General features: G+C 40.0%; 1 protein-coding gene across 1 annotated transcript in view; it reads right to left on the bottom strand.

Annotated features, from left to right (window-relative positions):
- The window catches only part of LOC124722964, a 355,252-nt gene that overhangs the window by 73,830 nt on the left and 255,280 nt on the right, over window positions 1-26,142 (bottom strand). The window contains exon 5 of the mRNA XM_047248133.1: window positions 3,447-3,578. Coding sequence (XP_047104089.1) covers window positions 3,447-3,578 — 132 coding nt within the window. The remainder of the gene's footprint in view (window positions 1-3,446; window positions 3,579-26,142) is intronic.

Genomic DNA, 26,142 nt, shown 5'->3' with positions numbered 1-26,142 from the left:
TATGTGTTACCATACCTTGTAATGCCTACATTAAAGGTTATGTCTGTCTAGTTAATAGTTCTGGTTGCCTTCTAGAATAAATCTAGCAGTGTAAGGGATGTGTTTCAAGGTTTGCCATCATCTTATTTCACCCATTTGGTGGTCAGTTGCTTGTTTATTTTAATTAACCTTTGCTTGTATTTGCTGTTTTACACCAGATTTCTAAAATTTTTTTTATATAATTGCCATTTCTGGCATGTAAGGCCTTCAGCCATGATTATGGTCATTTGCTTTGAAAACCTTATTCACTGCCATTCCTGTTGTCTGATACCTTCTGCTGCGTTTGTGGCCACTTACCTTTTAATATTTCAATACCTGTAAGTTGTAAATTGCAGCGAGTTCTTAAAAATTCATAATTTATTGCCATTCTTGGCATGAAAGCCTTCAGCCATGATCACAGTGGCTTTTTTTAAAACCTTATTTGTATCTGTATTTTATGGTGATTTGCTAAACTGTAACACACTGAAAACACTTATTTACACAGTTGTTTATTCCTTCATTAATAACGTGTGGTATTTTTTAAATTCATTGTTGGGTCTGGGATTACTGTTTTAAAAATAAATGTGTGTAACTGTAAAATGCAACCAATAGTAACTGATTATGGCCCCATCCACAATCGTAACCGAATCCTGCATTCCCTTGACCACTAAATGGTCTCAGTGTTGTGTTACCTGACACAATCATGTAGATTAAATATTTAGGTGTAACACTGCAAAGCACCATTAAATGGAATGAGCAGATAATATTGGCTGAAGGGAGGGCAAATGGTCAACTTTGGTTTATTAGGAGAATTCTAAGAAAGTGCAGCTCATCTATAAGACTGCATACAGAACACTTTTGCAACACAGTGTCGAATACTGCTTGAGTCGAGAATGAGATTTTCACTCTGCAGCGGAGTGTACGCTGATATATCAGCGCACACTCCGCTGCAGAGTGAAAATCTCATTCTGGAAACATCCTCCAGGCTGTGGCTAAGCCATGTCTCCGCAGTATCCTTTCTTTCAGGAGTGCTAGTTCTGCAAAGTTCGCAGGAGAGCTTCTGTAAAGTTTGGAAGGTAGGAGACAAGATACTGGCAGAAGTAAGGCTGTGAGTACTGGGCATGAGTCGTGCTTCAGTAGCTCAGATGGTAGAGCACTTGCCCTCGAAAGGCCAAGGTCCCGAGTTCGAGTCTCAGTCGGGCACACAGTTTTCATCTGCGAGGAAGTTCCACTGCTTGAGTGTTTGGAATCCCCATCAGGTTGGATTAAAGGAAATCATCAAAGCAATTCGGAAGCATACTGCTAGATGTGTTACCAGTAGGTTTGATCGACATGAAAGTATTATGGAAATGCTCTATGAACTCAAATGGCAGTCACTGGAGGGAAGATTATGTTCTTTTGGAGAAACTGTATTGAGAAAGTTTAGAGAACTGTTATCTGTGACTGACCGCAGTACAGTTTTACTGCCACCAATGTACATATAGTTTAAGGGCCACAAATATAAGTTAAGAGAAATTAAGGCTCATACAGAGGCTTATAGACAATAGTTTTCCCTCATTCCATTTGCAAGTGGAACAGGAAAGGTAATTACCAGCAGTGGTACAGGGTATTTTCCACCAGGCACCATGTAGTGGCTGGGGAGTATGTATTTAGATGTAGCCCAAATCATAGTGGCAATTGAATACAGTCCATCTCTGGTAATTCCAAGCTGCTGGTTAATGATCATGCCATTCCTGATCGTCCATTGACTTATGGTGTGTGGCCTGCTGCAGCAAACATACATACTCAAGCAGGTGTCATCAATTTTACTTAATGCCCATGTCTAATAGAATGATGCTGAACTTTTGTTGATACTTTTAAGTGTGGTTCAACTATGTCAGTCTCTAACTGTTTCACTTATATAACAACAATGGAAATTCCATGATGGAGCAATATGTAATGTAAGATAAAGGCAGCCACTCACCTATAGTGAATCAATACATGGAGCACAGTAATGCATAACATAAAACAGCATTCACACTAGCTTTTGGACAGTAGCTCTTTTCACAGCAATAGTATACACATTCACACACACACACACACACACACACACACACACACACACACACACAACACCCAAACACACACTCCAATGACTAGGGTGTGTGCATTTTGATGTCTGTGTCTTTGTGTATGTGAACGTGTGTACTATTGGTGTAAAAAGAGCTAATGGTTGAAAGCTGGTGTGAATGCTGTTGTCTGTTAAGCATTACTAAGATCCCTGCATTGAGCCACTATAGGTGAGTGGTCACCTTTTCCTTATTTTATGTGTTGTTTCACTTATATATTTACCAAACACTGCCTGTCTGTTCGCTGTGATCATCTGGGAATTCAAATACTATGTGATCTGGTTTTCATTCAACAGCATCACGTTTGTGGCAACTTTTTAACTGCACTGCATGAAAATGATGGGTAGAGATAATGGCCATTAAGTGAATTGACAATTCCACATTCCCAGTGTGAAGTGTAGTACTCTTAATTTCTTGTTTGCTAGATATTGCTTGCTATTATTTGTCTAATTTTGTAAAATTCTCATTTCTTTGACCAATAACTTGCAGTTTGTTGTTGAGTTACTAAGTCCAATGGTCACAGGCCATTATTTCTAGTAATTCATCAGTTGGAGGGAACCAAAATGCCCCAAAAAATTGAGGAGATAATATTTCTTTTCACTGTTCTTATGGCCCTGGCAAGTATAAAGCCTGTTGACCCATGTACTCTTGCCATAATAGACTACTGAAGAAGGTATAAATTGTTTTGCCCTATACCAATAAGTTTATAAAATAACTAACTTAGGTTCATGGTCCATTGTAGGATTCAGCTAGTAACAAGAGTAGATTGTTGATATACTATTTTGTATTATGTCCTCATTTACTAAAGTTTCCAAGAGCAGTTAATTTCCCAAAAGTTGGGTCCAAATACAGACCATCATGGACAGCACTTGATTATTACTTTGCACAGAGGCATCTCTGGAGGTGACAAATCCATTGTCCAATTTCTGAAATGGTATTTCACAGAACTAGCCTCAGAAACATTGTACGAATATATGTTGGTAAGACATGCTTCCTTGTGAAGGCAGCTTACCTGTAAGCAATTCTCTTGTGTGTGATAATTCATGTATTAGTAATAGGAATTTTTTCAGAAAATTTTGTTATTGACTCTTTTGATGCTTATAAAGACTTCTCTCTCTCTCTCTCTCTCTCTCTCTCTCTCTCTCTTTCTGTGTGTGTGTGTGTGTGTGTGTGTGTGTATGTGTATGTGTGTGTGTGTGTGTGTGTGTGTGTGTGTGTGTGTGTGTGTGTGTGTGTGTTTACAAAAATCAAACTGCAATACTTACATCTCTTGTTTACATTCTTTGTCCAGATTTTAATCTGATACATTGTTATTCATACCTGCAAGGTTGACATTTTCCTTACAGTTGATTTGTGTAGCTCGTATTCTCCATTGATATGGTTTTATGCCAGAGGTCATTATCATAATGGAAACAGAAGCACTTCCAATGGCTGCATCAACAGGGACATATACTGCAAAGCAAATAATTCAGTGATAATGTCTGACATTTTAAACTAAATATTGAGTCATTTTTAAGTACCAAATCATGGGCAAGTTCAGAGAGTAGGTAACAGTTTATATACATGGTTTTGGTAAGATACAATGATTGTAATATTTATTATTATGTAAACAATGAATGATTTCTGGTATTATGTATTTCATAGTCTCTTCTAACATATTTAAAAAGATAAGCTTCTTTGTTCTCTTTTATTTTAGCTCTAAAAGTACTGTGCAGTTGCTGCAGACATGTGAAAGACATTTCCTTTTTGAGTGTATACAATTTTTCTCTATCTGAAATGTTGTACCTCTAGCCTGCATGTGTTGCTATTCATTTCATGGACCTCAAACGTTTTGTAGGTTAACTGTAATTCCTGTGAATTACTCAACCTGCTGAATATTAAAGAATTAACAAACTTCTTGCTGTTCAGTATGCATGGCCAAGCTTTAATAACACACACGCTGAAATCCCTGACATTCTTTGCCTGATAGATTTTTGTTAAGAAATGTTTTCTGTATCTTCAATCTGTAAAAATATTTTTATACTCTCAATTTTCTGCTGCTGAGAGCTGAAGTACATTCATTTCACTATGGTTGTTTGCTAATTTATCCAATGTCAAACACCTAAAACACTAATATTGACACACGTCACTTGTGTGGAAACAGAACATTTTATTGTAGTCCTGTTACTGCTATGTCTTATCTCATAAATTGCATGGCTATGTGTCAAACCTCTATTGTATAGCAGCATTTCTACAATTAATGAACAGCTTTTAGAGGCAACATGGCTACCAACTGGCTCTCCACGGCTGGCACCACAGCTGAAACTGTAACTAACCTCTTACAGAACGCCGGCCGAAGTGGCCGTGCGGTTCTAGGTGCTACAGTCTGGAGCCGAGCGACCGCTACGGTCGCAGGTTCGCATCCTGCCTCTGGCATGGATGTGTGTGATGTCCTTAGGTTATTTAGGTTTAATTAGTTCTAAGTTCTAGGCAACTGATGACCACAGAAGTTAAGTCGCATAGTGCTCAGAGCCATTTCTTACTGAACACTTTTACAGTTGAAAAACTGGAAACAAAGGGAATAAATAATAGCTTCAAAATTGGTGTTGATTTCGACCTAAAAGATAAAATAATGGACAACAGTATATGGCTGAATAATATTGCGATAAAACGTTTTTTATTCCGGAGGATGCCTACTGCACCAGTGTGATAAACTCCCAAGACCAAGAACATTCCATTGAAAAAGGAAATGGTATCATTGAAGAAAATGCTGTCTTAGTTATAGCGAGGGTAAATGTGCAGTGCCTCAGAACGAAACTTGATACATTATCACTGTTTGTTGATGAAGTGAGGCCTGATGTATTATGTATATGTGAACACTGGCTAGCCCAACCAGAAACAGAATACTACAGAAACATTGAATATATAGAAATGGTGAATGCATGGTGTAGAGAAACTACTATCCATGGTGGTGTAGCTGTGTATGTAAATAGTAAACTCAATGCCAATAAAATTGACTTAAGTAAATTTTGTGTAGATCTAGACCTAGAATTAGCTGCTTTGGGACTGTCAGATGCCAACATAATTGTTGTTTCTGTGTACTGTTCCCCAGATGGAAATTTTGAAAATTTCCTCGACCAGTTGGAAAGCTGTCTGTGTCACTTAGTGCACTTAGGGACAAAAATTGCTTTATGTGGAGACTTCAACATTCATATTGGAGAAGATAATGATAAAGCAAGAACTTTCATGAACTTAGTAAGCAGCTGTGGGCTATTCGTAGGAAAATCTCTACCAACAAGAGGAGCTATTTGTCTTGACACAATTGTGACAAACCTAAATAGTTGGGACTACAAAGTAAGTGTGGTGGACCCTATACTAGCAGATCACCATACAGTAATCATGAACTTATGGACAAACTCAGTAAGTACACAACAAATTCCCAGCTGGCATTAAAATTGTGTATTCAGAAATAGAGTTATTACAAAGAAAAGCTTAGATGATTTCAAAACTACAGTGTCTTCTATAGATTGGCACCAAATAATTGATGAATTGCCACCAAATTCTGCATTCAATCACATTTTCCAGACCCTTAAAGTGAAATTTGATGAACATTTTCCATTAAAACGCAAGAGATATTCAAATACTTCAAAATTTAGACAAGAAACTAACAAAGTAAAGAGGTGGTGTACTCCTAGACTAGCCAAAATAAAATGTATTGTCCAAATACTAAATGACAAGGTCAAAGCTGCGAAAGATATAGATATTAAGGATAGGCTGTACTCTAGTTATTTACAGACCAAAAGGATCTACAGAAAGGAAGTAGAAAAAGCAAAGAAGGAAAGCAATGCCAGATTTGTTGAAGCAGCTCACAGTCCTTGTAAACCAGCATGGGATCTGGTTAATGAGCACAAGAAAAAGCTCACCTCTTGCTCTAATTCTTGCAGTCCAGATGAGTTTAATGACTATTTTATAAAAATAGTGGAAAACACAGTAGATGAAATTCCTGACTTTGGAATAGATCCTGCAGCTGCTGTGAAATTTGAGAATAAATGCAGCAGGGTAATGTGGAAGAGAGTGTATCCAAAAGAAATACTAAATTGTAAAAAGCTACAAATCTTCAGGGAGCCCTGATATTTATGGCATGTCCTGTACTATGTTAAAACAATAATCAGTTAAATTGCACAGCCATTAACAGTAGTAATAAATAAAAGCCACCGTGCAGGAGAATTTCCAGACTTCCTGAAAATAGCATGCACAGTGCCTGTTTACAAAAAAGGCAGTCCACATGAAGTTTCAAGCTACAGGCCCATATCTATAATACCAGAACTAGCAAAGGTAATGGAGTCGATAATGAAAGAGCAACTATTGAGTTACTTCAAAGGAAATAGTCTCTTTTATGATGCGCAACATGGCTTTCAGAATGGCAGGTCAACAACAACAGCTGTACTTGACTTAGTTACAAACATAAGTCAGGGTTTTGAAGACAAGGAGTCTACAGCACTAGTACTCTGTGACCTTAGTAAGACATTTGACTGCATCCCACACAAGGCCCTGCTCAGAAAGCTAAAAACATATAATTTAGGGGGATCTGTCCTGTAAACTATTGAATCCTACCTGAGAAACAGACAACAGATTGTCTCCGTGCAAGGTGGGAAGAGGCTACAGCATGGCGTGCCACAGGAATCGGTAATAGGGCCCCTGCTGTTTCTTATCTTTGTAAATGACATAGGCTCCAATGGGCAAACCTTGCAGTTTGCAGATGATACAACCTTGTTTTCAAAAGGAGAGAATGTTGTACAGGCAGTCCAACAAGCAGAAGTCTTGTTCAATGAAGCTAAGGCCTGGTTTATCATGAACAAAATGAAAATTAATGAAGAAAAACCTCAGAGGATGATATGCAGCCTCAGCAATACTGGAGAACTGGGCAACACAGCAGATGTTAAACTCCTGGGCTTTCTCATTGATACCAAATTAACCTGGCAACAGCACACCAAACATATATGTTCCAAACTTTCACAGGTCCTGTACCTCTTGAGGAATCTGAAAAGTATAGTACCAGAACAGTACCTGCTAACTGTGTAATATGCAATGTTCCACAGCCACATCAGTTATGGGCTGTTGTTTTGGGGCCATTCTGCAGGCTGCAAGAATGTGCTTTTATTTCAAAAGAAAGCAATGAGGATAATTACTTTAAGCAAAAAAATAGACCCCTGTAAACCAATTTTCACCAGGTTAGGAGTTCTGATGTTTACAGCCAGTATATATTGAACTGCCTCTTCCACATAAAGAGAAACCATGATATCTACAGAAGAGAAATGTAGTTCACAAATACAGCACTCACAAAAAAGACAATATCGACATGCCAAGGTGTCGATTAGCAAAGACACAAAACAGCTTCCCAATGGTGGCCCTAAAACTGTTTAATGCTCTACCTTATGACATTCAGTCTTTACATGGGAGCAGTTTAAAACTACTATTTTGTGTAAGCTAAAAGAGCAACCCTTCTACAAAATTGAAGAATTCTTCTCTAGTAATAGCATATTGTTTACTTGAGCTGCAGCTCAGTTCCATGACTCCAACAGCAACCGTTATGTATCTATTTTATTGATGTGATATTATTGCAATCTAATTTATAACTTAAATATGTCTTGCAGTATTAAATTACTATCATAGTAGAGTTGTAGTCATATATTTTGATAATGTTGTATCTTGATGTTGTCCGTCCAGTGTGGCTGGTGAATAACGTAGAATTGGCAATAAAAGTAAATAATAGGAATGACCACCAAATCAGGCTAAGACCCTGTATCACCACCCTATGGCAGAGCATGTTGCTCACTGTAACACCATAGACTGTTGATTGCTTCACAGCCCCAGCCATCTGGAACCAACCTCCCCCCACCCCTCCTCCCCCATATAGATGCAGATATATTTGCCCCTCCCTTCCACCTGGGACCCACACTTTTCTTTTAAACTATCATATAAATGGTTCACCACTACAATTCCATCCAGTTATACCAGAAGACAAAAAGCCACTGTATCACTGAAGTATCATGAAATCTCCATGAAACTGCAATTAGCAACACTAAAAATTAAAAATAAAACACAAAATCATAGTAGCACAACTCACACCAATTTCATACTATTCAATTAAACTTATAGATTTAGACATAATATAGTACAGTCACATTGTAGACTAAAAGTACTAGAATTGTTTCAACAAATTGGATTTTAGGGACTCATCATCAGCATAAAAAGGTGTGTAAGTAAGATTTGTTTCACTTTATTCCTAAATACATTCCTACTTTTTCTAATTGATACGGGTAATTTACTGTAAAGCACACTGCCAAATTGCCCATTTTCTTACACCATGCAAACGTTTGGTCAGTCTTTGACTATTAAGGTGAATGTCTGCACTAGAATGTGTATTATGACCCTCAATAGACTCATTGGTCTTGAATATATTCAAATTTTTATCAACGAAAGTCACACTTTCTAAATATTTTCAATTCCTTGAAAACAGGCTTAGTGGAGATATGTGGAAGCATCTGTGTCATTATCTTCAAGATCTTTTTCTCGCATATAAAATTTTACTGGACACTGACCCTCAAAATGGGGTTCCATAGGAGAGAATTAAGTTTACTACGGCAAATTAATCTGTTTCTATGGTTGAGATATCACAGGACTGACTAAGACTCTGAAAAGCATAACACAAACTGCTCAGTTTCTTTAGCAGCTTCTCTCTGTGAGTATTCCATTGGAATTTATTGTCTGTCCATCCCCCAAGAATTTTAATCTCACTGATTTGCTCCACTGCTTCATCACCAACTAACATGGGCTTCAAGTAGGCAGGGCAGTTTTTGGATGCAGTGAAAAACAGATGAGCAGTTTTCTTTCTGTTTATTAATAATTTTTTTGTGTATCCAGAAAATTAGCCTGTTGGTAGACTGTCATTTACAACCTGAAGAGATGGATTTCAGAAAAGCAAGTGTGTGTCATCTGCAAACAATACAAGTATGGCATTAGGCAGCTTCAGATGCTGGTGATCGATAAATAATATGAACCTTGAGGGACACCATAATTGACCATAGTTTCATTGGTTGGAACTTTAATACCATCTTTGTTCGAGAATTCAACTGTCTGCCTCCTGTTAGTGAGGTATGATTGAAACTACATACTCTTCCGTGAGCAAAATTGCGACACTGTGTTTGCAAATGAATGTGTTCCCGCAAAAAACACAAAAAATTACAGTAAAAATTAAGTATGTATGAGTTGTATAACCGAAATCACAAAGTTAACTGAGCGTGTTTCTAGCCTTCAGTTAATCATTAGTGCATTGAGTAGTGATACCTCTGAACTTTGAAAAGAAATGAGTAGGCAAACAAAGGTCCACTTCTTTTCCGCTTAAAAATTCAAATGAGTGGACTAAAATATGAGGGGGAGTTGGAAAATAAGCTTCCCCTGTCGACTGTGGGCAGAGTTGTGTGATATTGGCGAAAGACGACATGGCAGGTGAACACGCACATGCAAGACACCAATACACCATTTGGTAGAGGTCGACCACGATCAAGCAGATAGCGCTGTTGCAGTGCCTGTGCAAAGTGGAGACCCATTGCTCAGTCTTTTCCCAGAGCTATGGAGAGAAGGTGTGTTTTGGAGTCGTAGTCAAAGGCTGAAGTGAGAGCTGTTATCCGCTATGAATGGGCATGTGGAGTATCAGGCACAGAAATTCATAACTGCCTTGTTGAGATGTATGGGTCAGGTGTGATGTCAAGGAAAATGGTGCGGAGATGGTGCCAGCAATTCAGTGATGGACGTCAGCAAGTGCAGGACATACCGAGACCTGGACGGATGCACATGGACACTACAGATGCAAATGTCAAGAATGTGGATGACATGATTAAAGCGAACTGTCATATCACCATCGATGGAGTAGCAACAGAACTTGAAATCGGATATGAACGAGTTCACAAGATCATCCACAACATTCTTTGATACAAGAAGGTGTCAGCATGATGGGTGCCCCACCAACTGACCCCGACACACATGGAACAGTGTTCAGACTGGAACAGCTCTTGTGTTACCAGGCAATGACCTTCTGTTTCAGATTGTGATGGGGGATGAAATGTGGGTCCACCATTACACACCCGAATCGAAGGCCGCACCCATGGAGTAGAAACATCCATAATCACCTGTCCCCAAGAAGTCAATACCTTCAATCCGCAGTGTCGATGGTATTGTTACCCATGACTGTACCGCTAAAGCGGAGTTATTGAACGCAGTTTTCTGAAATTCCTTCACCAGGGAAGATGAATGGAATATTTCAGAGTTCGAAACACGAACAGCTGCTGGCATGAGTTTCTTAGAAGTAGATACCTTGATCGCTTGATACGGGCAAGTCTTCAGGTGCAGATTGTATACCGATTAGGTTCCTTTCAGATTACGCTGATACAATAGCTCCCTACTTAGCAATCATATGCAACCGCTTGCTCACCGATTGATCTGTACCTGCAGATTGGAAAATTGCACAGGTCGCATCAGTGTTTAAGAAGGGTAGTAGGAGTAATCCATCGAACTACAGACATATATCATTGACGTCGGTTTGCAGTAGGGTTTTGGAGCATATACTGTATTCAAACATTATGAATCACCTCGAAGGGAACGATCTATTGATATGTAATCAGCATGGTTTCAGAAAACATCGTTCTTGTGCAACACAGCTAGCTCTTTATTCGCACAAAGTAATGGCCGCTATCGACGGGGGATCTCAAGTTGATTTCGTATTTCTAGATTTCCGGAAAGCTTTTGACACCGTTTCTCATAAGCGACTTCTAATCAAGCTGCGGGCCTATGGGGTATCATCTCAGTTGTGCGAGTGGATTCGTGATTTCCTGTCAGGAAGGTTGCAGTTCATAGTAATAGACGGCAAATCATCGAGTAAAACTGAAGTGATATCAGGTGTTCCCAGGGAAGCGTCCTGGGACCTCTGCTCTTACTGATCTGTATAAATGACCTGGGTGACAATCTGAGCAGTTCTCTTAGGTTGTTCGCAGATGATGCTGTAATTTACCGTCTAGTAAGGTCATCCGAAGACCGGTATCAGTTGCAAAGCGATTTAGAAAAGATTGCTGTATGGTGTGGCAGGTGGCAGTTGATGCTAAATAACGAAAAGTGTGAGGTGATCCACATGAGTTCCAAAAGAAATCCGTTGGAATTCGATTACTCGATAAATAGTACAATTCTCAAGGCTGTCCATTCAACTAAGTACCTGGGTGTAAAAATTATGAACAACTTCAGTTGGAAAAACCACATAGATAGTATTGTGGGGAAGGCAAGCCAAAGGTTGCGTTTCATTGGCAGGACACTTAGAAGACGCAACAAGTCCACTAAAGAGACAGCTTACACGACACTTGTTTGTCCTCTGTTGGAATATTGCTGTGCGGTGTGGGATCCTTACCAGATGGGATTGACGGAGGACATCGAAAGGGTGCAAAAAAGGGCATCTTGTTTTGTATTATCACGTAATAGGGGAGAGAGTGTGGCAGATATGATATGCGAGTTGGGATGGAAGTCATTAAAGCAAAGACATTTTTCGTCGCTGCGAGATCTATTTACGAAATTTCAGTCAGCATCTTTCTCTTCCGAATGCGAAAATATTTTGTTGAGCCCAACCTACATAAGTAGGAATGATCATCAAAATAAAGTAAGAGAAATCAGAGCTCGAACAGAAAGGTTTGGGTGTTTGTTTTTCCCCCGCGCTGTTTGGGAGTGGAATGGTAGGGAGATAGTATGATTGTGGTTTGATGAACCCTCTGCCAAGCACTTAAATGTGAATTGCAGAGTAATCATGTAGATGTAGAAGTTCAAAAGTGTGCCATCTGCAGGTAAAGTGCTACTTACCATTTTCTGGGACGCCAATGGAGTTTTGCTGCTGGACTTTCTGGAGGATACAACCATCAATGCTGAGCGGTACTGTGCCACTGTGTTGAAATTGAAAGAGGTGATTTGGAAAAAGCGGCTTGGCCTTCTCAGATCTGGCATTCTGCTGTTGTATGACAATGCGAGACCACATAAGATGACGGCAACACAAAATCATATTGCAACTCTTGTTTGGGAGTGCCTACATCATCCGCCTTACGGTCCAGATCTTGCACCAAGTGACTTTCATCTGTTTCCTCTCAGCAGAAGGCACTTTGGTAGCAATGCTGGCATCAAACAAGCCGTTCAATGCTTCTTCCACATGCAATGCCCTGATTTCTTCCTGGAAGGCTTTTTGAAGCTTATAAAATGGTATGACAAATGTCTCAAAGTACTTGGAAATTTTGTAGAAAAATAAAGATATGTCTTATCTTTAATGTCTCATTCTCTTTTTTTTCCTTTCACACACAACTCTGACCACAGTCGACAGGGGAAACTTATTTTCCAACTCCCCCACATACCATATAAAAACAAAAGTTCGAGCACAAAACAATCAGCAGAAAGTGAAAACATCAAACAACTGGTGATTAAAAACAAACTTAAAGCTTTTTCCATGCGTGAAGAGACTGAACCAATACCGTTATGTGGAAATGAATATTCAAAACCACTGTGTTGACACAATGGTGAAATATCATCTAAGTTCAGCATTAGGAAAGGCAGTGGCGGTGAGAAGCTATGCATATCATCCATTGTATGTAACAATGAAATGAATGTGAAACACACTGTTAACAGAAATATAAATCACGTAAACTGTGCATGTACCCAAATATCAAAGAAAAATAGTAAAATACATGCTTTTACAGATAGTAGTGGTAAATGAATCCCCAAAATTTTACGTAATGGTCACCAAAACTTAATGTAACTGGCACTGTCAAACCAGGAGCGCCTTTATCTGAAATTCTGAAACAATTATGAAAGCTCCTTACAGTCTGGAAGCAACTGTATTGTGATAGGTGGTGCAAGATCACTAAAACTATAATTGATCAAACATTTTTTGTACTTGAAAACATTTGAGCATAGTGTAGAAGTGACTGAGACTGGATTCTCAGATTATGAAGCAATAAAATTTAGTGTAAATAATGTACTCAGGACAAATTCCAAGGGAAGTGAGAAATACTTCTACAGAAGATTATAAATGAGGATAACATTAGGATTTTTAATTCATGTTAAAAAATTCAGACTGGGGTTTGGATAATTATGACAATGCAGATATAAAGTTTGAGTAATTTTCAGCTTTTTACAAGCATAACTATGAAACTGCATTGCCTCTAAAGAAAATTAATGTAAGAACCAGAATTAACACTTGGATAACACAAGGATAAGAAAATCTTCAGAGCAAGTTAGGAAGTTCATTAAATCAGCTAGGCAAAATCTAGCTCTGAAACAGTATGTAAAGAAAATGTATAAGAAAGTCATTCCAGCAGCAAAAAAAAATTAAGCAACAATTCATACATCAACACAAACAAGGGTAGGAAGAAAAAAGAAATCAGTTTGGAATGTGATAAATGCAAACTTAGGCAGAATCAAAGCAATAAACGTCAACATTGTTCTTAAAAGTGAAGGCAAAACTATAATTTATCGTTTACAAATTGCCACTCTATTCAATAGCCACTATAAAATTTCAGTACAAAATCTTGTAAGAAACCAAAGTCACATAATAGGTAATCATAACGCCTCTTTAAATCCTAAAGCCATATTTTTGTATCCTGTAACAGTACAAGAGGCAGAGAATGCAATCAGAAAACTAAAAAATAAATTTTTCTGTGGTACAGATGGCATTCCTGATAAAGTAATTGAACACAGCAAATATATTGTTCCTCTATTCATTGATATAATTAATGCTTCTTTCAGCACTGGTTGTTTCTCTAGAGAACTTAAGCTGTCAATAATAAAACCTGTTTAGCCAACTACAGCTTATCTGATCTGCTAAAGAGATACAACATAGTAGTCAGGTAATAAATTTTTATTTCTGAAAGCTCTAACACCAGTCAACTGAAAAATCTAATTCAATACAAAGAATACTAATAAAAATCAAAGAGTAAAGCAGAGTGTCCATGTGCTCGTCATCACAGAATAATGCTGTGTTTCATTGCGCATTCACAGATTTTCTTCTGACGACTCCCTACACAGCCCCCCCCCCCCCCCCCCCCCAAAATCCACAATAGAGCAGAGCTCCGGGAAAGTGGGGGTATTCATATTTCACCCGCCATCAGGCTCTTGTGTGTACTGAAGGCATTGCTTGGACTTCTTCAGCCTCTGGTGCTGGGGTAGTGACAGTGCTACTTCCTCTCGTGGCACTGAGACAATGTCATCTGTATCCAGTAGTGTGGTAGGTGACACATTGTGTTCAGTGTGTTCATCCTCTTCAGTCAATAACATAAGTGCTGGTTTGGCACGTTCCAATGATACCACTTGGGTCTTCCCATTTTGTTCTATATGCATGGTGTGTTCATCTCAGGAGAGAACTCTGCAGGGCCCAGAATATGGGGGCTTGGAGCAGTGACTTGACAGCGTCTGTCTGTAGCATCACACGTGTACATGACTATAGATCTTTGTGCACGAATATAGTTACCGCCCCATGTCTGAACACAGCAGATGGGCGAAGCCTGGCCAAATGCTGAAGCACCATTTGCAGTACATAAGGAAATTTGGTCTGTCATGCCCCGGTTTGATCAGTGAAGAATTCTGTGAGCAGTCTTAAGGGTTCACCATAAACCAATTCTGCAGTGGATGCTCCTAAATCTGCTTTTAATGCTATACGAAGGCCCAACAAAACCAGTGGCAAAGCTGATGACCAAAACTGTGTGAGGCACATTAAAACAGCTTGTAACATCCTATGCCAGCGTTCCACCATTCTGTAGCTTGTTGCATGGTAAGCTGTGGTATGACGATGGTGGAAACCACAGAGGTTGGCCACAATTCGAACTGATGCCCCTGGTCTGTGGTGACGTGTAAATGGCAGCCGAAACATGTGATCCATGATGAAAGAAATACCCATGCCTCTGTTTCTGCACAAATGTCCAATAATGGAACTGCCTCCGCCCATATAATGAAGTGCCCCATTGCACTAAGGAGGTAACAGTATCCTTAGTATCCTTCCAACAGCAATACAAGTCCCATGATGTCCAGGTGCACATATGTGAAACGTTACATTGTAAGTGGGAGGTCTCCTACCGCTTTGTGCACATATCGTCCAACCTTGGCCCTCTGACAGTCTAAGCATGTTTTTGCCCAACTGCAGCAGTCCTTCATTATAGTGGGCCACACGAATCTATCCGTCATCAGTTTGATGCTGGCGTTTATTCCTGGATGAGCCAGCCCATGGATGCTGTCAAATAATTGCCATCGCAATTTCTTAGGTACAAAAGGTCTCGGTTTTCCCTGTGATACATTTACCAAACTCACACACATTCACCAGCAGGTTGTATTTGCTGCATACATAACGTGGCTGTACTGTCACAATGGAATTTGGCGAGTTGTTGGTCTGTCTCTTGCACAGCAGCTAGCTCCTTATAGTCAATAGCCTGAGAGGTTGATTCCAACCAAGACAGGAAATCGGCCATGATGTTCTCAGCTCCTTTTATATGCTGCAGGTCTAACATGAACTGGGCAATGAATTCAAGTTGTCTAAATTGTTGTGGTGAGCAGCCATCCTTGTTCCTACTGAAGGCAAAGGTAACTGGCTTGCAGTCTGTGAAAACCGTGAATGGCCTGGCATCCACTTGGCTGGAAATTTCTGACAGCTTCATAAATTGCCAAAAATTCCCTATTGTAAGTGCTCCATTTAACTTGTGATAATGTATGCTTATAGAAGAAGCCCAGGGGCTGCCAGTGGCCTTTGACATACTGGTGTAGAGCTGTGCCAATGGCTAGCTAGCTAGCATCCACAACAATTGCCAGTTGTGCCTGAGGAACCAGGTGTGCTAACTTGAGTGCCTGACATAGACACACCTTGGTCTTATAGAATGCCATCAACATCTCTGGTGTCCATTGCAAAGGTCGTTTGCCCACTGCATCCTTGCCGGCTAGTGCTGATGTCAAAGGTGCCTGGATGGATGCAGCATTAGGCAAATGTTGTCTGTAGAAAATAAGTGCTCCAAGGAACCGGTGTAGTTGGTGATAATCGATGGGCGAACCATCTCCTCAATAATGGTAAGTTTATCTTGCAGTGGGCTGGTACTGGCTGTTGTCTCTGAGTATCCCAAAAATGGCACCTGACATCACTGAAATAAACACTTTGATTCATTGACCAAAATTCCGTATGCATCAGTGTGTTGGTAAACAGTCTTTAGATACAGTTTGTGCAATTTATCAGATGTGGAAAAGACCATGATATCATCGAGGTATGCAAAGCAGTATGGTAAACCTCTTAGTACTTCATTGACATACCACTGCCAACATTGTGCTGCATTTTTCAAACCAAACAGCATACAGATGTATTCGAATGAGCCAAATGGTGTCATGACAGCTGTCTTTGGTATATCAGCAAATACTACTGGTATCTGGTGATATGCTTTCTGGCAATCAATGACACTAAAAATGGTCGCACCTGCCAGTACATGCATAAAATCCCTAATATAATGGTACTGGATAGCGATCAGGAATAGTATGGGTATTGAGTGCTCAGTAGTATCCAGGACCAGTCTTTCTTCTCTACTAGATGAAATGGTGATGACCATGGGGTGTCGGATCTATGGATGACTCCCAAGTGCAAGAATTCTTCAAGTTCTGCCTTCACTGCAGTGAAACGATCAGGAGCTAACTGGTGCAGGTGCTGAGATGTTGGTTGACCAGATGTAGTCCTGGTGTGATGGACCGTGTTGTGTTTAACTGTCTGAGCACACAGCATGGATTCACAGTTTGCTACATGTGGCATCACTCCCTGTCTGTCATCGAATGTAGTCAGAGAACCTGGTCCTAGGGTGCCTTTACTGCTCTGCTTACCCCAACAGATGCTCGACGAGCCAATGTCTCCTTCAACTGCATAATGAATCAAGAAATCTGCACCCAATATTGCATCTGACACATCGGCAATCACCAAAGTCCATGTAAAACGATCTTGGAAACTGAGGTCTAAGTCTATCTGGCATATTCCGTAAGTCATTATTGAAGTCTGATTTGCTGCTGTGAGCTTCAATTGAATTGGAACAAGCTTAACACCACAACTTCCAACAGGCAGTGCACTGACATCTGAGCCTGAGTCGGTTAGATAAGCATGGCTAGATTTAGTGTCTGTGACAAAAAGTCGGTGGGACAGCGAAGGTAAAGAAGAAAGGTTACTCACCAGTAGTTTCCTGTCAATGCTCTAACCTTGCAGTGGTAGGTGTTGGTGCTTGAACTCGCAACCGGCAGTGCCTATGGCCGGCTGCTGTTGCCATTTGGGTGAGTGCAGGGTGATGTGCATCGTGTTGCCTTGTTTCCAAAGCTACGGTGGTATCAGCCGATACGTGCCATAGACACACTGCTATCTTCCTCACTCTTCTTGTATGTGGCTGCTTTGCCTCTGAGGAACGCCAATATCTGTCGCCGAAAGTCGTCAATGTGATTTTGTAGCTCGTCCAATTGTTGAGTAACATCCATTTGTTGGCGTCGTTGTATCGCTGCAGCTTCCTGAACGTCTGTACTGCTGCGTTCGAAAGTCACAGATGATGCCTACATCTAAAGAGGCATAGATCTTGTCTGCTAGTGAAAGCAATGATGAAATATTGCCTGCATCAGAGAGCACCACACCCATTCTAACTGTCTCTGGCAACTGTATGTGCCATACATGTTGCAGTGTCATAGCTGGCAACACAGTGTCACCGACTAAGCTTCACTGGTGCCACCAAAATCCCGAAGTGCCTGTTGGATACGTTGTTCCAGCAGCTGATGTAGTCGCTCAAGGAGTAACTGTTTATGTGTATACTTCTGTGTGTCGGGTGGGTGGAGTATTATTTTTGTACTGATTGTTGCTGTTTTACTGTCGAACGCAGTAACAGCGATCATAAATTTGGTATCTTCATTTACAATGCCATGGTGCTGGATCGAGAACTGCAAGATCGAGAATTGCAAGCCATAATTCCAGTTTATCAGGAATGAACTGTGGTGGGTGTATCTTCATCTTGCTAGTGTTATTTGCCAAATGGCAGATGCAATAGAAAAGTTCAACACAGTGCTTTCCTTGTCTTCAATGTCTCGTCATAAATCTTTGATGTGTTTCAACAAAGCATCGCGCTGATACATAGTACTATGTGTGTCACACGGACACGCCGACTCTGCAGTAGACGATACCAAACGGTGCTGCATTTGCTTGTCTAAAATGGAATTCAGTATACGGGGTCATCACTTTAGCCAACTACAGCTTACCTCCATCTGCTAAAGAGATTCAATGTAGTAGTCAGGCAATAACTTTTTGTTTCCTAAAGATCTGACACCAATCAACTGAAAAATCTAAGTCAATACAAAGAATACTAATAAAAATCTACGAGTAAAGCAGATTGTCCATGCGCTCGTAGTCACAGAATAATTCTGTGCTTAATTGTGCATTCACAGATGTTTTTCTGATGACTCCCACACCAGTATATAATAACAGTGATTCTTATGATGTAAAAAACTACAGACCTTTGTCAAAGTTGTCTCTTCTCTCAAAAACTGTTGAAAGAATAATGTACGAAAGACTCTCTGCTTTTTTGAACAAAAGTGGAATATTTGTCAGTGAACAAAATGGTTTTAGAAAAAATAGATCAACAGAAATCACTATTTATAATTGTTCTAAATTCCATTCATCATAATGAAATAAACTGTGGATTGTTTTTGGACTTATCTAAGGCAATTGATGTTATTGATCATAAAATTTTGCTTGACAAACTATACTGCTATGAAGTCCTTGGCAGTGTTCATATGTGGTTTAAATCATACTTACCTGATAGGTACCAGAAAGTGGAAATAGTTAATGAAGGTAAATCCTTCTTTTCTGGATATGAGAAAGTTACTCATGGAGTACACCAAGAATAAGTGTTAGCACCCCTGTTGTTCTTGATATTCATAAATGACTTACCAAGTTATTTAATGCAAGCTGATTCTGTACTATTTGCTCTTTGTCAAAGCTCAGAATGTGACTGACTTAACACAAAAAATAGAAATAACAAATGATGAAGTAGTTAAATGGTTTTGAGAAAACAGTCCATTTGTTAATGAGAAGAAAACGGTATGGGTGAATTAAAGGCATGCATCAAATAAAGTAGTCCCTAACATAATAGTGAAGTTAGGAAAACAGAAAATATTTAAAACTTGAAATACTAAATTTTTAGGAATTTGGTTAAATGAGCATCTTGAATGGGGTAAACATATATAACGGCTCAATAAAAAACTAATTAAATGCTGTTATGTATTATAAGAATGCTCAAAAATTCCTGCAGTGAAGAAATGGTGATGAGTGCCTATTATGCATTTATGCATAGTCTAGTGCGATATAATGTCATATTTTGGGGTTTTATGAGTCTAGCAAAACACTCCTTTACTATTCACAAATGAGCAATAAGAACCATAAAAGGGATTGCACCTAGGGAGTCCTGTAGGGAAAAATTAAAATAACTGAAAGATATAACTCTTCCATTCACCAGTAGCAATGGTAGAAATTTCATCTACTGCTGACCTTCCATCAGTGGGTCAAGCAGCGCAAGAACCTGCTCCACCTGATGTGTCTCCACCATGATCAGTGGTAACAGAGGCAAGCAAAAGAGGCACAATAACTAGGAAACGCAGAACTCTACAGAATTTTTGGTACCCAGCCTCAGTTCCAGGACTAACTTAAGTCAAAAATCTGCAAGTACACTGCCTATAATCTCTAATTTTGGTTGAAAACAAAACAGTGACATCAGAACAAAGAGTTTAGGAAACGACAAAGTTTGTATTTTTCATCCGTTTGCATTAGTGACATTCGTGCAATAAACAATACCCATATATTTTGTCTTACTGATCATCATTTGACAGAAGGTATTGAAATGGTGCAACTATATAAGTACAGTCTAGCAGCTTATTACACTACAATCATGCTCATAAATTAAGGATAATGCTGATACGTGGCGAAAAAACGCTCTGGTGGGTGGTTTGTGGGTTTAAATAAGCTCAGGGTATGACCATGCAGTGCATCTGACCTGCGGTTCTCGCACAGTGGCACTGGCAGCAGTCCACATACGCAGAGGTGTGTTGGTGCATGTCAGAGTACGGTGCAGCGAGTAAGTGTGAAGATGTTTTCAGACATGCTAATGGTGACTGTGTGTTGAAAATGGCTCAAAGAACACGTATTGATGACGTTATGAGGGGCAGAATACGAGGGCGACTGGAGACTGGTCAAACAAAGCAGGTCATTGCACGGGCCCTCCATGTGCCACAATGTTGGTCTCAAGATTATGGCAACGATTCCAGCAGACAGGAAACGTGCCCAGGTGCTACAGTATGGGACGTCCACCATGTACAACACCACAAGAAGACCGATATCTCACCATCAGTGCCCACAGACGGCCACGGAGTACTGCAGATAGCCTCACTTGGGACCTTACCGCAGCCACTGGAACAGTTGTCTCCAGACAAACAGTCTACAGATGACTGAACAGACATGGTTTATTCACCTGGAGACCTGCAAAGTGCATTCCACTGACCCCTGGTCACAGGAGAGCCCGTAAAGCCTGGTGTCAAGAACACAGTACATGGTCATTGGAACAGTGGTCCCAAGTTTTGTTCACGGACGAGTCCAGGTATAGTCTCAACAGTGATTCTCACGGGGTTTTCATCTGGCGTGAACCAGAAACCAGATACCAACCACTTAATGTCCTTGTAAGGGACCTGTATGGAGGTTGTGGTTTGATGGTGTGGGCTGGGATTATGATTGGTGCATGTACACCCCTGCATGTCTTTGACAGAGGAACTGTAACAGATCAGGTGTATCGGGACATCACTTTGCACCAGTATGTCTGCCTTTTCAGGGGTGCAGTGGTTCCCACCTTCCTCCTGATGGATGATAGCACATGGCCCCACTGAGCTGCCATCGTGGAGGAGTACCTTGAAACAGAAGATATCAGGCAAATGGAGTGGCCTGCCTGTTCTCCAGACCTAAACCTCATGGAGCACATCTGTGATGGTCTCAGTCGACATATTGCTGCACATCTTCAAACCCCTATGACACTTCAGGAGCTCTGACAGGCACTGGTGCAAGAAAGGGAGGCTATATCCCAGCAGATGCTTAACCACCTGATCCAGAGTATGCCAACCCATTGTGCAGCCTGTTTACACATGCATGGTGATCATATCCCATATTGATGTCAGGGTACATGTGCAGGAAACAGTGGCGTTTTGTAGCACATGTGTTTCGGGACGGTTTTCTCAAATTATCATCAATACCGTGGACTTACAGATCTGTGTTGTGTGTGCCTATGCTATTAGCACCAGTTTTGTGTAGTGCCATGTTTTGTGGCACCACTTTCTGCAATTATCCTTAATTTATGAGCATGAGTGTAGAAGCACAATGGATAAAGGTGGAGTAATAAAGTATGTTAAAACTAATGTAGTGTACAAATCTGTGGATGTAAAGAATTATCATGTTGATCAACATTTTGAGGCGTGTTGCATTGAACTCCATGTTAATTCTCCGCCTGTTAATGTGATTACTGTTTACACAGCACCCTCAGGAAACCCTAGTATATTCCTCAAGCAAATAGAATCACTTTTAACTTGTCTGTTCTCAAAAAAAACAAAGAAATTATCATGCTTGGTAATTTTAATGTAAATTTCCTTACCTGGCTCATTAAGGGAGTCAAAATATACTGTAAAACAAAGAGAATGCTTTATGTCTCTCTCAGAAATACAACAAACCTCAGGAGTGTCATGAAAAAATGCAAGAGCATTTTTATTAAATCTGAAATTAATAATTCAAATAATAAAATAAAAACTGTTTGGAAGATGTTCAAAAGAGAGACAGGAAAAATTACAGAAGATACAGACAGTATCAAAGTGTGTCATAATGGATCCATGGCAGCTGAAGGTGATATAGTTGCCAATATCTTCAACAACAAATTAGTTGTAAAGGGTCTAGAGTTGAAGCCATGACTCTTCTACAAAAAGCAATACAGAATAAAATTAGTCAAATGCATCTACCCTCTATTACAACCAAAGAGACTGAGGCAGTAATAAGGCAAATGAAAAATAAAAATTCCACTGGTGTGGATAATATATCTGTCAGAGTACTGAAGCAGTGCTGCAAATTTATTCTTGAAGTTCTCTGTCACATATTTAATGAGTCTGTAAATCAAGATGCTGTCTCTAATGGACTCAAATATGCAAGTGTGAAACCACTGTTCAAAAAAGGTGATAAAGCTGATGTTTTCAACTACTGGCCGATTTCATTGTACATTGATAGTCTGCGTGACTGTGAGTGCATCATGCCAGAGCTAAGTGAATTCAATTGTGGGGAAATTGTTGGTGCTTGTATGTTGCGTGCTTCCATCCCCAAGGTAAATGAAGTGTTTGGTGTTTCAAGAGGCACCATATCAAAGATTTATACCTCTTACAGGGAAAGCAGAAAAAAATCATCCATGAAGTCATAATGCAGATGAAAGTGTGTGTTGTGCAGCCATGAAAGATGCTCATTGAAGAGGATTGTGATCAAAACTAAGAAGATAACAGCTGCAAAAGCCACTGTAAAACTGCATGTCACACTTGCAAACCCTGTCTGGGCAAAACAACATGAAGGGAGCTCCATAAGAATGGAATTGCAGGATGAGTTGGAATTCCAAGACCACTCACCAGTGATGCAAATTCCCATAACAGAAAAACATGGTGCCATAGCATGGACTATGGAGTAATGGAAGGAAGTTATTTAGCCAGGTGGATCTGGCTCCACACTGTCTTCAACTTCTGGCCAAGTTTACATCCCGAGAGTGAAACACGGCAGGGTTCAATGAGGATTTGGGCAGCCATCTCATGATATTCCATGGACACCATGCTTACTCTGCAAAGTCACATTAATGCCATGGATTATTTAACCATTTTGGCTGATAAGGTCCATCCGATGGTATAATGTTTGTTCTTCAACGGTGATGCTGTGTTCCAAGAGAACAAAGCTCACATTCCCCATGACTGGTTTTGTGAGCATGAGGATGAAGTATCACATCTCCCCAGGCCACCACAGTCAACAGATCTCATTATTATTGAGACTTTGTGGTCTACCTTGGAGAGAGGGGTACATGCTCACTATTCACCACCATCATCATTACCTGAAGTTATCGCTGTTTTGCAGGAAGAATGGTATAAGATTTCCTTGAAAATCACACAGGACTGGTATTTATCCATTTGCAGATGACTGGAAACTGTTTTGTCTGCCAACATTTTTACTGTACCATATTAGGCATGATAATGTGTTGTGTTTTTGGTGTTTCCACATTTTTGCCTACTCTGTTCTATCTGTCAGTACATAGTCAACCATCATTTTAAACTTGAGCCATCGTTCCTCTATATCCTGTTGTCCTGAGCTAAGAGTTTGAAGTTCCTCACTGATATATGACACTACTGCTTCTTAATCTAGTTTACTGACATATAAACATTTCTACTTGTTTAGTGCCCTTTGTGCTTTGGTAATCTCTGTTGCTACAACTGCCTTGTATTACGTACAACTCCTAGGTGACTCATTTATCTTTTTTTCAATTTAATTTAATTTTCTTTATTTATTTCCTACTAACAGCTGCAGATGTCATTTCTCAACGTAGTGGGGTAATGTAGATCATCCGATATTTTTCCAATTTTTTTGTGGCTGTTTAGGGACTAAATAACTTGTGTTCATTATCTGAACAATAGTGCTGACTGCTGACTGATATTTACTTTATTTTATAGTTAAGTAGAGGCCGTTTGACTATTCAAGTAATTTGTTTGCTATTTTCAAGGCTGTGCATAGATATCTACTTTGAAAGTGGTACATTTTTATTCACAAGAGTTTTAGGTTCCCAAATATCTATGTTGACTTTGTGGTGGTGATTCTGAGGACTTTATTAAACATATAGCTTGCAAAATTATGAAACATACCACTACCAGTATTGGTTGGTATTGTGTATTTTACATTGGCACTATGCTCTTTTGCACCTGCCACTTACACTGTCCCATTTTGAAAAACTGTAGCCAGCTTCAAGATGGTTAGTGTCATCCACACCAGTGTCCTTGGATCCTCTCAATTGTTAGATGGAAGATGTTGTACTATAAGCGCATGGAAACAATATAGAATAACCAGAGTTTGGGTTGACTGTTAATTTTGTTTAATTATACAAACAAATACAGGCTCCAAACACAATACACTGTAGATTTTACAGTGATGGCACAGGAAATGAAATATTGTGTTCTCTGGCAAAAAATGCAATTTTGTTGTGACACATTTTATTATGAATCACACTCTTTGTTAAGTGTTTTCCATTGCGTACATCCAATCACTGAAATCAGATTATGTAAAGTCTGCAAAGTAGCCATCTATGGCTGCTGTAGCTTCTTTGATGGACTCAGTATGTTACATAACAACAAATCAAAAGTTAACTAATCTCATGAACAGGGTGGATGTCAAACGCATTTTACTGTTTTTGAGTTTTCCCATTGACAAATGCACTTTTGTTGTCAGATGCACTGTTCTGATGTAAGATAATTGTTGTTTCTTTGTTGCATTTTGGAATCTATGCCTATTTTCACATATTTGTTTTGATTTGTTGGCCCAGAAGACTTGTGTAATATTTGTTGTTCAACCTCTTGCCAGATAATCTCCCAGAAAACACTGACCATAACAATTCTAGCAAATGAAATAAATCTTGCAATTTTTGGTGCATGGTGTCTTGCTTCCATCCAATGTTTTGGTTGTTGTCTTGCTGTTGGCATGAACTGGCAAGCCAATGTTTCACCCTAAGTTATAACATTAACAACTTTCTGCCTTGACCACATTTTTTATTATTTCCAAAATCGCCTTACGCATTTTGACATTTCATCATTTTCAAAGGCTATCTAGCACCTACTATCAATGTTCGCGCTACATCTTTGCTGACCGGTGTGCTGGCAACAGCTTACGCCAGCACAATTCATGTACACTGAAGAGCCAAAGAAACTGGTACACCTGCCTAATATTGTGTAGGGCCCCCACGAGCATGCAGAAGTACCGCAACATGGCATGACATGGGCTCGACTAATGTCTGAAATAGAGCCAGAGGGAACTGACACCATGAATCCTGCAGGGCTGTCCATAAATCTATAAGAGTACACGTGGGTGGAGTTCTCTTCTGAACAGCATGTTGCAAGGCATCCCAGATTTGCTCAGTAATGTTCATGTTTGGGGAGTTTGGTGGCCAGTGGAAGAGTTTCAGCTCAGAAGAGTGTTCCTGGAGCCACCCTGTAGCATTTCTGGATGTGTGAGGTGTTGCATTGTCCTGCTGGTATTGCCCAAGTCTGTTGGAATGCACAGTGGACATGAATGGATGCAGGTGATCACCAGGATGCTTACGTTCGTGTCACCTGTCAGAGTTGTATTTAGACGTATGAGGCGTTCCATATTGCTCCAACTGCCCATAGCCCACACCATTACAAAGCCTCCACCAGCTTGAACAGTCCCCTGCTGACATACAGGATTCCATGGATTCATGAGGTTGTCTCCATACCAGTACATGTCCATCTGCTCGATACAATTTGAAACGAGACTTGTCTGACCAGGCAACATGTGTCCAGTCATTAACAGTCCAATGTCAGTGTTGACGGGCCCAGGCAAGATGTAAAGCTTTGTGTCATGCAGTCATCATGGGTACACGAGTGGGCTTGGCTCCAAAAGCCCATATCAGTAATGTTTCGTTGAATGGTTCACATGCAGACACTTGTTGATGGCCCAGCATTGAAATCTGCAGCAATTTGAGGAACAGTTGCATGTCTGTCATGTTGAATGATTATCTCCAGTCCTCATTGGTCCCATTCTTGCAGGATCTTTCTCTGGCTGCATTGATGTCAGAGAGTTGATGTTTTACCGGATCCCTGATATTCAGAGGTACACTTGTGAAATGGTTGTACAGGAAAATCC

This window comes from Schistocerca piceifrons, chromosome X, assembly GCF_021461385.2.
Source record: "Schistocerca piceifrons isolate TAMUIC-IGC-003096 chromosome X, iqSchPice1.1, whole genome shotgun sequence".
NCBI lineage: Eukaryota > Metazoa > Arthropoda > Insecta > Orthoptera > Acrididae > Schistocerca > Schistocerca piceifrons.
This window is presented reverse-complemented; position numbering and strand designations above follow the sequence as displayed.